Source organism: Macaca nemestrina, chromosome 8 (genome assembly GCF_043159975.1).
Source record: "Macaca nemestrina isolate mMacNem1 chromosome 8, mMacNem.hap1, whole genome shotgun sequence".
Lineage (NCBI taxonomy): Eukaryota > Metazoa > Chordata > Mammalia > Primates > Cercopithecidae > Macaca > Macaca nemestrina.
The window spans coordinates 135,504,506-135,516,919 of record NC_092132.1 but is presented as its reverse complement, the minus strand read 5'-3'; the positions used below and the strand labels follow the sequence as shown (position 1 = coordinate 135,516,919).

At 44.5% G+C, this 12,414-nt stretch overlaps 1 protein-coding gene across 5 annotated transcripts in view; it reads right to left on the bottom strand.

The window, feature by feature from the left end:
* The window catches only part of LOC105482130 (pleckstrin and Sec7 domain containing 3), a 710,412-nt gene that overhangs the window by 549,426 nt on the left and 148,572 nt on the right, over nt 1-12,414 (bottom strand). For all 5 annotated transcript variants that reach the window (XM_071068564.1, XM_071068551.1, XM_071068554.1 and 2 more), the window contains exon 6: nt 10,858-11,730. In XM_071068564.1, the coding sequence (XP_070924665.1) occupies nt 10,858-11,610 (753 nt within the window). In that variant the 5' untranslated portion in view covers nt 11,611-11,730. The remainder of the gene's footprint in view (nt 1-10,857; nt 11,731-12,414) is intronic.

Below are 12,414 nucleotides of genomic sequence, written 5' to 3'. Positions count from 1 at the left end.
ATGCAGCCTAGGGTGAGAGGCAGTTGAGCCAAAATTAGGGTGGATGGAGGACTGGCAATCAAAGCAGGGAGGCTCTCCAGGGTCTGCATATTCTGTGCCAGGCTCAATTCCAACTTCTTTACATATTATAACTCACGTAATCCTTATTTTCCATCTGGCTCTAAAGTCTGTACTATGCTGAGTTCATGCAGAAGGACCCAAGCGAATGCAAAATTGCTTGAACGCTTTTGTACCGTAGAAATTTCCTGGCGCTTGGCCCAACTTTAGAGGACAGGAAACCCTGAGACTATCCAAGACTGAATTCCTTGCTGGTCCAGTAGGATGAGGATTTGGGACTAGATTTTATTAAAGATATTAAAATAGTTAATTATCTGAAAACGTTGATTTGTATATCTGCTATGCTTGTAATTCATGAATAACTTATTTTGTTCTTTTTCTTGCCTCAAAACAGAATGATAACCCAGGGTTTTTTTTTCATAAGGTACAGACTCTTCCACCTGCAGCAAAGGCCAAGCAAACCTGAAAAGGGATGAGGTGGGGAATTAATGCTATACAGTATTTGGTCAGGCTTCATGATTAAGACAGGCCTGGAAGGGCACGGTGGCTCACATCTGTAATCCCAGTACTCTGGCAGGCCAAGGTGGGTGGATCACTTGAGGTCGTGAGTTTGATACCAGCTTGGCCAACAGAGCAACACCCCATCTCTACAAATAATACAAAAATTAGCCCAGCATGGTGGCACATCCATGTAATCCCAGCTACTTGGGAGGCTGAGGCACAAGAATCACTTGAACTCAGGAGGCAGAGGTTGCAGTGAACCGAGATCGTGCCACTGCACTGCAGCCTGGACAACAGAGTGAAACTATCTCTCTCTCTCAAAAAAAGATAGGTCTAAGAGGTCTTAATAATTGTCTTGTCTGAGAGGGAAAAAGGCAGAAAAGTCAATCTGTACATGACTGTTGTGAACTGACATGTTGTAAGAGGGGTCACAAATTTCCAAATGGTATTTTTGTTCAGGGATCATGGCCTTCTCATTCTCAATTGAATCACCTGCTCTGATTTGCTATTCGAACATCAGAATTGTTTACGTGCTGCATCAAGATTGCAGTCCTTGCACTGGGAGCCTCATCCAAAGCAGCATCCTCAAACCAACCTCAGCTCCCCAACTCCCAACACGGTCTGACCAGCAAACAGCTTCGGAGTCACTGGCTTGGATCGAGTTTACAGAGCCCATTGCTGTGTTTCTGTTGTCTCTTAGCAACGTCTTGCAGGGTGGCCTTATTCAGTTGCCATCACTGTCTGGCACCTGGGAACGGAAATCTTCCAGGATGAGGAAAAATCTCCCAGGTCCAGGGGATGCCACCACTCTCTGATGTACAGACACACAATCTAGAAAATCCAGATTTTCTAAACTGGATTTCAAATTCTCCAATGTTGTCTTAAATGATGCATATTTTTAATGCTGAAATATGTACTTCATTTCATGACATTGTATTGTTTTCCATACATGTAGTTTACTATTTTTAGTTTATTCTTATGCCTTTGAATAAAGGGTATTATTTTATAACTCAGAAATATTTTTGAAAATTAATTACTATTATTATTATTATTTTTTGAGATGGAGTCTTGCCCTTTTGCCCAGGCTGGAGTGCAGTGGTGCAATCTCATCTCACTACAAACTCCGCCTCCCAGGTTCAAGCAGTTTTGCTGCCTCAGTCTCCCAAGTAGCTAGGATTACAGGCGTGGGCCACCATGCCTGGCTAATATTTTTGTATTTTTAGTAGACAGAGGATTTCACCATGTGGGCCAGGCTGGCCTCGAACTTCTGACCTCAAGTGATCTGCCCACCTTGGCTTCCCAAAGTGCTAGGATTACAGGCATGAGCCACCATGCCTGACCATTAATCACTAATTTTTAAAATAGATTTGTTTTCGTTGTAGAGATAATCTCTCACTATGTTGCCCAGGCTGGTCTCAAACTCCTGGCCTCAATGATCCTCCCACTCTGGCCTCCCAAATTGTTGGGATTACAGGCATGAACCACTGCACCTAGCCTATAAACCTTAATCTTGATTTTCAGGTTTCAGACCAATTCACTCCTTGTGTCTATGATCACATCGCTGCTATATTCTTTCCTAATGAATTATGAAATTCACACATGAACTCAGGAGAAGTCCAAAACGCAAATCCTCTTTACATTCTTTCAATTCAGCAAGGTTTTTCCTCTTTCACTCTGATGGCCCCTGAAGTGCATCTCTACCGAGACTCTCCTCTGACTCAATGCAATATAAATGGTGATTTTTTTCCTCAAATTATGATGTGCAGATAGTAACTTGGACAGTAATTACCCCATTGTAGGCTTGCACCGATTAAAGTATTAAACCTTTGTAAATACACTACCAGTGTTTCTTGCTGTATGTTTTAAAATGCCTCTTTGCATGTATGTTTATCTGCCCTAAAAGCTTATAGAAAGCAGAAAAATAATCCCTTGTATATATTATAAAGGACCCAGAGAAACATGTAATAAGTAATTTAATAATGCATATGTTAACTTACACGTAATCAACAATTTAATTCCTGCATTCACTTTGAATACATAGCTTCTAATTGGATTTATGTAATACTTCTTCTCCAAAGAGCTTCACAGGCTACAAACACAAGGCAACCTAATAAATGAAGAAAAGGCAGGCGCCTGCCAGAAGCAGTTCACAAAACAGTATAAAAAGATAGGTAGTTATGGAGGATGCTCTCAATAAAAAAGAGGGTGGAAGAGCAATTTGCAGAGTATGCTAAGAAAAAGTTCACTTACAAAAAAAGAGTGAGGATGAGAAAAGTAAGAATTTTTCTATGAGCTTTCTCAAATGGCATGAAAAGAAAAGTAGAAATGATTTACTTCAGGTGAAAATATTTATTTTATAGGTTGTTTAAAGCATAGAGTAGAGCTGGATCTACTTGCCTTACAATGGAAACAAATATGTTTTCTAGTTTCCTGGCCTGTAGTAGATTTAGAAAAGGATGTTAGAGGTAGGCATAGGAATAATAGTGAGAGGAGATAGACCAGAACAGAGGAAACTGAAAAACTACTAAAAATAAAAAATAACTTGGAGAACAGAGTACTAGCGGGACAGGGGCAAATATAAAATTTTACTAAATATAAGGGCAAATAGTCTTAAAGACCTAAGGGTACCAGCAAGCAATACTTGGGTATCAGCAGCAAGACTAGAGTGATTACTTACATTATCAGATTAAATTATGTTATGTGTATGATGTTTAATGAAACAGAAACACAGTGAATATTAAATGCTCATTAGAGAAGTTTTTATCCAAAATGTTTTTAAGTTGTTACTTTAAAGGTCAAGCAAAATTTGTTTTTTAAAGAGAATTTTTGTGGGACATGTTAAAAGAACCCCCATCCTTCCTCCCTCCCTTCCTCCCTCCCTTCCTTCTCTCCTCACCCTTCTGACAATTAGCGCTATATACCTACCCATGCGACTCTTTGACCTTGGGTAGCTAGGAAGCACAGAGCTAAGTCTGCATGTCAAACATATCAGTTCTGTAGGACTTTATGGGACAGACTTTCGGGTTGTTTTTCTAATCTCAACCTCGTCTTTCCTTGACCTTGACTTTTATTTATAGATTTCCTAGACTTGATTGTTTATTACCATTTTCCTTTCACCATTGTTTTTATTTATTATTTGTGCTATTGTTGTAGGATATTGGAAATGCTTTATGGAGAAGATTGAGTCTATCTAAACAAAGTCTCCTGAGACTTCTCTGAGATATCTGTGACATGAGATAAATGGTTTAACATTTTCATTGATACTGCATCCTACAGTCAGTGAGAACTCATTGAAGAGCAGCCAAGCTCCTTGCAGATAAAATGAGATTTTTCGATGATATAATATTTTAAGTGCTTGAATAATTCCCTGGAGCTTTTAAACCTCGTAATCTGCTGTAACTGGTTATTGAAAGGTTAATGCAAAGTCACACATCCTGAAAATTGAAAGTTAAATTCCAAAAAGTTAAAATTGACTAAATATAATCACAGGAAATAAGCACAACATGAAGGGCAGCCAAAAAAGAGTCACAGCTGCTGATGACTTTAGAAGGAAGGAAAGTGGATGTCCTAAAAAAAAAAATGCAGCCCTGCCATTATCTGACAATGTCAACTCCATGTAGCCACATTCTTTCATTTGCCCACCTTTTTCATTTGCCTGGAAACACTTACAGAGAGGTGTCAGCTAAGAGTGTAAAGCGATTGCTTTGTATAAATGTTCTATCAGAGCTCTCTCAAACTTTAGGGAAGCTAATATACATTTTATAGCTTTTGGGAGATTTTTAAAAACAACATCCTTGAACTTTGTAATATATTGGAATCAAATCATTGTGTGATGTGATTTATAGATAGATTTGCTTATTTATGCTTATTTAATAGACACGCTAAATCATATGGTACAGTTCAAGGTTCAGTATAACCCAATTCAGGGGATGCGGCTTATCTCCACCTTTTTGGGGTTCTGACTTCTGGAATACTGGGTCAGGAATCCCAGAGAACTGATGTAAAGTTGAAGAGACCACATGCAGAATCCATAATAGTCATTTGATTGCCATACAACCTGCTTGCACTAAGTCTTTGTAAGTCTCATAGCATCCTATAGTCTCTATAAATCTACAAGAAAAAAAAATTTGTTGTTTTTGAGACAGAGTCTTGTTCTGTTGCCCAGGCTGGAGTGCAGTGGCACAGTCACAACTCACTGCAGCCTCAAACTCCCAGGCTCAACTGAGATTCCTTCCTCAGCCTCCCAAAGCTCTGGGGTTATAGGTATGAGCCACCGAGCCAAGCCAGGGAAAAAAAAAAGTCTTTCAAGAGAAAATTTTTTACTATATCATAACCAGTAGCAGATTGTGGAAGCAAATCTATTTATAAATGACATCAGGTAATGATTTTATTCTACTATATGACAAAGTTCAAGGATGCTGTTTTTAAAAATCTCCCCAAAGGCTATAAAATGTATAATTTTATAGTACATTTATAGATTCTATATTAATTATACATTAACCTATAATTTAATCTCAAAATGTAAAATTGGAGACAACTCAGATAGAACATTTAAACGAAGCAATCGCTTTACACTCTCAGCTGACAATTATCTGCAAGAGTTTCTGGGCATTGATTGGGTTGGCTGTCTGTATTTCCTCCTCTGCTCTCTGTTCCCTGTCAACTTTTACGAGTCGTCCCTCTCCCAGACCTCCATGGCATAACCACCTTCAGGATCTCAGCAACCCTGTTAGCACAATGCGAGCCGCACCTACCTCTGTGGCCACCATAGTAGACTAAGTGGGTACCAGCCCACATCAGACCAAAAAGTCTCTTCCCAGGGATGCAGGCCTAAGAGATTTCAGTCTTAGCCTGGATTGTCTTCTAAGGAGAAGAGATGTAAACCTGGAAGTGGTGTGGGTCAAATTCCTCCCTGTGGAGTAGGGAGATGAGTAAGCAGATGGGCAGAAAGACAAAGAGGGATTCAGAGAAGACTGAAGAACGGGCAAGCAGAAGATAGCAGAGGAGAGATGAAAAGCAAGACAACTGACATATTGAAGTTGCATTGAGCCCCTGTGTCCCAGCTCCCAATCCAGTTGCTTTTCAACATGTTGCAGGGACACAGCTGTAAAGGTGTCCTTGCACTCTTGGCCCTCTGCTTCCTATAGGTGGATCCAGATGCTGAACTTCCAGGAGGATTGCCCCTATACAGCGATCCACAGGACTCCTGTGTGTGAACAACGAAGGATGGGGTAAGGAGAGAAAAAGAGCAAGAGAACGTTGTCATGGGAACACCAAGGCAAATCACAAGATGAAAAAGGATTGAAACCCATTCTGCTATCTCAGGCTTTATTTATTCAAGTAATAAATCAAGACATCTGTGTCAAAACCAATGAAGCATACAATGAACTAAAGATAACCTTTTCAATCCCATCAATACTGCCTCCTAAATACCAGAATCTTTTAAAATGGATGTTTCACTGCACATTTAATCTATATTTCTGTTAAAATTACTATATGAGCTTTTGTCCATGCTCTTTCTTTGTTCTAGTTTCTTTTATAAAATTCTAAATGACTCACCAAGTAGAATTAATATAAAGACAGAATGATCTAGAATACTATTTTATGAGAAAAACAATTTCTAAACTTGTGACAGACCAGAAAAGTCGAATAGGCTTGAGTAATGAAGGGTTTACCTTTAATGAGGTAAGTGACTGCTTCCTGGGGGTTAAGTAGACCAGGGAGTCAATGTTCAACTTGTAGAAAGGGACTTTATTTAACTGGAACCATTACAGGACAGACAGTTTGCAAATTCTGTGGTGGGAATTTGCATTACTGTTCAAAGAAAGCACTGACCCTTTCATACCTCTGAATGTCTGGCGCCTCATAGAAATCCCAGTTCTCCCTAAGAAAGGTAAGCTCACTCGGTATGTAAGTTTCCTGTAGTGAAGTCATTTGACAAAATAATGAATCTTTATAGAGAAGCTGAGATAGATGAAAATACCTTTCTTTTTCTTTTTCTTTTCTTTTCTTTTCTTTTTCTTTTTTTTTTTTTTTGAGACAGAGTCTAGCTCTGTCATCCAGGTTGGAGTGCAGTGGTGCAATCTTAGCTCATTACAACCTCCACCTCCTAGGTTCAAGTGATTCTCCTGCCTTAGCCTCCCTAATAGCTGAGATTACAAGTGCCCGGCACCATGCCTGGCTAATTTTTATACTTTTAGTAGAAACGGGGTTTTATCACGTTGGCCAGGCTGGCCTCGAACTCCTGACCTCACATGATTTGCCAGCCTCAGCCTCCCAAAGTGCTGGGATTACAGGCGTAAGCCACCGCACCTGGCCAAAATAAATTGTTTTAATACTTATCTTTCCTTAAAGAGTTTTGTTCCCTTTCTGTATTCATAGATGCACAGGTATTATAGAATTCTTGAGGTGGAAAGATTTCCTGGAGAAAATGAGAGAAGCTAGCTTTGTTCAGTGAGTTGTCAGAGGCCCCAGAGCTAGTTTGCCAGCAAAACCAGAGCTTCTTTTTCATCTTGTAAATTAAACAAAAACTTTCTACCCAAAATGCAATGTACTTTATAGATTTACATTTCAGACGTTAGTTTGATTTTAAGGAATAACAATCAAAGACAGGGAGTTCACAGTCTTTTTCCTAGTCTGCTAGACAGTGTCTGCAAACAAGAAAATAGACCTCCACTACATTTCCATTGATTAGATAAATGAATGATGTCCCAACGCCTGTCTCACTCTCACACAAACCCCCTGCTGGCTCCTTGCCTGGTATGCTCATTTCCTCACTGTCTCCTAAACCCTGAACACTCTTACAAGCTAGCGATCAAAGCTCAAAAAGTGGATTGATTTTGAGGACCGATGGTGAGGGAGGAAGGGAGAAAGGAAGACCAAAATAGAGCAGTCAATTTTTTTGGAAATTTAAAGCCATAGATAAAATTGAGGTCAGTAAAAATGAGGGACATTAAAAAACATATTTACCACTAATTTTCTAAGGCTGTTTATATACCAAAAGTCACTGCTATTTTAAGACATAAAATGTAAAATATGAAGACCTAGCAAAAAAAATTTAAGATGTGGAAATGTCCCGTAACGATGAGAGACAAAGCTTTTCCCCCCTCTCTTTTGAGTTGGGTCTGCTTTCCTTATCTTCTTACCTTTAGTCCCAAGTTCAAATCAAATGTGAACAGTTCCCTGGGTTCCCACAGAGGGGCAGCAGCACACGAGGCCCAGGAGATGGTTAGGGCAGGCTCTGGCCCCCACCCATAGAACATTCTCTGATTTACACTGACAGACTCACCACGCGAATGTGAGAGCCCTCCGTTGGCACCACCCTGAGCTGAGACTCCACGTCCCCCACACCTAGGCCTTCACTGCTTCTAGAAAGCTGGCTGGACTCATTCGCACAAGGTTAGGTCACTAGACCTAAAGTCCTGAGGGTCTTTTTCCCACCCTCTCCACTAGAGGAATTAGTACAGTACAGACCACCAGGCCTCAGGAAATGTAGGGTTACTTCCAAGGAAATCTTGCTAGCTAGAAAGACAGTGAAAGAAGGCAGAGAGAGCCCTGGCCTCGGGGTAGACAACTTGAGGGCTGGGCCCGAGCTGCTTCGTCCTAATCCCATGGAGTTGCTTACCATCCGCAAGCATCTGTCCCTTCACCAGTGAAGTGGGGTGATAATAACATACATCCTTGCAGAATTTTGAGATTTTCATAAGAGGAAATAGTGCAATGGAAGCTGTCCAGGTCACAGAATGCTCTGATTATTTTTACTAAAGCCTAGTCATAGAATAAACTAAGAACCAACCAATGAAGATTTGTTCTTCGTTCCTTACAATACTTGGAAAGACGCAAGCCAACAGTTTTTACTCTGGAGCCTGTGATGTTTCATCATTGAGAGAATAAATTGAGCCATTTCAAATCCTGCAAAGAAGAAAGTTTACTCTTCAGATCCAGGATTTTCCAAGTTGATACTAGGACCTCAACTCTACTGTACATGTGTAGGAATAGAGTTTCCTTCCCTGCAACTGACGTTTCCCTTTAATAAACATAACTGAGCACATTTTCCCTGAGTTCATTGACTGAAAGCTTCCACTGTGGGGGATTGATGGTGCTAGCATCCACAGTGGTCAAGAAGATACTATATTTTAATCAGCTTTTTGATACTTTGCTACAACTCATATAGCTACATTCCAAAACATGAAAGGATTGAGTAATTCTCACACACTCATCTTGCAAGTCTAGATAGCACCTTAATCTGTCCAGGGCTGGACAGATGGAAAAACTATTGTGTTGCTTTGTCTAACACCCAACCCTGGGCAGTGATAGCCATAGCGCACCCACAGGATCTGAGGGTGCTAATTTCCCAACTCCCCTCTCTCCCCATGGCAGAGGGAATCACACAGTCTGACCATGGGTTCCCTGGTCCTTCCTGGTGTCTCATTGATTTGGCTTCTCCTCTTTTCTCCCTTAGGACTACTGAGGGCCCCTTTCGCTTTAGCCCACAGATCTCCACCACAGTGTGAGGCAGGGGACATCATCAGTGTTTTCATGATGGAAAAACTGAGCCTCAGAGAGCTCTGGTGGCTTGCTCTGAACAAGGACTCGGACTTGGGGCTTCTAACTTTTTAGCCAGGAATCCTGCAACCTTTAACTCAGACGGAGCAGATGTCGGGGGCCCATTTGCAGAGGGGTCTGAATAAGGCGGACAAGGGTGAGATCCACACACTTGGACCAATTCTCAAAGTGACTCTCCCCAGAGAAATGGCAACAGCTCTGAGGCTTCAGCTTATCCCCCGAAGGCGGGAGGGGAGAGTGGGAAAAGATGGGGTTTTCAAGTCATCAGGCCAGCACTGAAGTACACAAACAATGACTGGGTGACCCCACGTACAGAGATGGGCTCTGACGCAGGGGTTTGTCATTCCTCCTAAATCCCGGTAGGAAATAAGAGATGCAAGAATTAGGATGGAATGTAAACTATTTCTTGAGGAAGCATGCTAGCATCTCTTCCTCCAACAGTGCTACTCTGGAGAGAACTTTCTCCCCGATTCTTAACTGTGGTTATGCAAGCCCTTGTTAGAAAAGGGAAGGAGGGGTGCCGTGAGAAGCCTGCAGGAGAGGGCATGGCGTTCAGATGAAGCGGCACCCCCTCCAAGCCCATGAGAGGCCCCTGCCAGATGCTGTGAATTTCATTAATTTCTTTTGTGACTTCCCTGAGATTCCTCTCCATGCTAACCCTCAACACTCCAATGACCCCCTCTTCCTTCCATCTCATCCCACCACCCTCCACACCCTTCCTCCCCTCCACCCTCATGCTCACACACATGTAAAGGATAGCAAGATGTCCACACTGTGAGAAAATAAAGCTGAATGCATCATTTTAACTTTTGTCCACCCATGTTGAGGACAGTGCCCCTGAGCTGGGGGAGAAGGTGGGTTGCAGACACCAGCACGACCGGAAGGCGGGGCCAGAAGTGAGGAACGTGAGATGCTAACAAGGGCAGGCAAGGCCGTGATCAGAGGCAGAGCCCATAGAGCTGGAAACAGGAGCCCACAAAGCTGGAAAAGACCCTGGAGGCCACACAGGGCTGCCTTCCTCTTCCAGATGGGGAACGGAGGCTCCTGTCCTAGGCTGCACATCCATTGGGTGGTGGTGGTCTAGGTGTGTTTGGGAAATGGGAGGCAGATAGGAGCCCTAGAAAGTCAGGTGTTCATGGATGACAGTAGGGTGTGGCTGAGTTCCAAGGCTGTGCTCCAGTTCTGGAAACCTCCACAGCTCCCTGGAGCCTCCCCCATTGTTCCCAATGCCCATTCTGGAGAACAGACTTTGCTTTCGCCCTTGTCTTTCTGCAAGGGTGGGGAGGGTATTTGCCCAGTCATGTCTCCATCCCCTCCTCTGAAACTGGAGCTGTGGAGCTCTATTTCTCAAAGTGGTTAAGAGGAGTAATGGGATGTGAGAAAATGCCTAGCACATCACAGAGCCCCATAAATATCTGGGTACCTCCTTTGTCCTTCCTTCTGGTGTTCCCCCATAAAGTATGCCTGACTTTTCTTCTCCCATCTTTGGCAGAAATCTTGGGAAATAGTTGATCCTTGCCTCCTTCTAAACGAAACGTTTTCAGCCTGGAAGGTGGAAGAGGACAGAGCCAATGCCAGGCCTGGGAAGGCTGCGGCTCGTGGGTACCTCTGCTGTCAAGGTGTGGCTCATTCAAGCAGAGGAGAGAACCAATGCCAGAAATTGGGGGCCAGGGTGGCATGTCTGTCCCCTGGCCCCCTTTTTTCTGCTGGGTTTCAGGCCATGCGAGTTCTTACCTTGAGAGGCAGAGTGGCAGGCGGGGCTGGGCAGCCCTTGCTGGTGTGCACGGCTGGACAGTACCTGTAGAGCCGTGCCCTTGTCGCCTGCACTGCGGGACCTGTGGCCTCCTTACAGCTCCCAGGGAGTATTTGGCAGGTCTCGGCACCTCTCCTCAGCACATTCTTTTCCTCTCCATCTGCAGTGTGGACCAGGACAGCCCTTGGAGGGAAGCATCCCAAGTTATCCCTGCATCGGGGGTCCATGCCCCACAGGTCCTGGGCGGCAGAAGTGACTGGCCAGTGCTTCCAGCCCATGGAGGGACTGCTGCTTTCATCACTCATGACGGGAGCTTGGCTAGGAAGCCTCCATGCCCGGGGCTGTAGCCAGCCCAGCGTCTTGAAGGCAGGGGCCTGGCAATGCCTGTAATGTGGGGATCTGTAATCGCCACCCCTGCTTACATCCGGATCCTGGGATTTTTTCCTCCCTGCCTTCTTTTCCCTTGGAGCAGAGCAAGTGAAAGCAGCTGGTTCCTCCGTCTCAGGGCCTGCCTTCTGCAGCAGCCTCAAAGGAGGGGCAGCTGAGCCCTGTGTGCGCCTGAGGTCCCGGCCTGCCAAGAAGCCTGTCCTGGGACTTGGGAAACTGTGTCCCTCCTCCAGGCCCCCTGGGGTTGCCGCTGGAGACGGGGCGGGGAGAGCGCAGGCTGGAGGAGCCCGCAGCTGGATGAAGAGGAAGGAAGTTTTCATCTGCTGCTGCTGAAACTGCCCAGCCATTTCCTCCAGGGGGGTCGGGCTGGTCCCTGCCAGGGTGGAGTTTCAGGCCTCAGTGCCCAGGGATGCGAACAGCAGCAGCTGTGGGCAGACGTGACTCAGCCCCATGGTTCCACCGACAGCCTGAGGAAGCAAACAGCAAGTCTTCAGCTCCGGGGAAGTCTTAAACTAGGGGGGTCAGATAATGATTGTGGGCATGGAGCTGGACTCTGGGCCTATATCGCAGAAGCAGGAAAAGATAGTAGTGGAGAATAATCTACAAGTGAGGGGTGGCAGTGAGGACAGCCAAGACAACCCCTCTCACCTTTGTTTTCGCTTTTGTTGAGACAGAGTCTGGCTCTGTTGTTCAGGCTGGAGTGCAGTGGCATGATCTCAGCTCAATGCAACCTCCGCCTCCCGGGTTCTAGTGATTCTCCTGCCTCACCCTCCCGAAGAGCTGGGATTACAGGCACCCGCCACCATGCCCAGCCAATTTTTTTTTTTTTTTTTTTTTTTTTTGAGACGGAGTCTCGCTCTGTCGCCCAGGCTGGAGTGCAGTGGCGCGATCTCGGCTCACTGCAAGCTCCGCCTCCCGGGTTCCCGCCATTCTCCTGCCTCAGCCTCCCGAGTAGCTGGGACTACAGGCGCCCACAACCGCGCCCGGCTAATTTTTTGTATTTTTAGTAGAGACGGGGTTTCACCGTGGTCTCGATCTCCTGACCTTGTGATCCGCCCGCCTCGGCCTCCCAAAGTGCTGGGATTACAGGCGTGAGCCACCGCGCCCGGCCGGTTTTTGTATTTTTTAAGTAGAGACGGGGTTTTGCCATG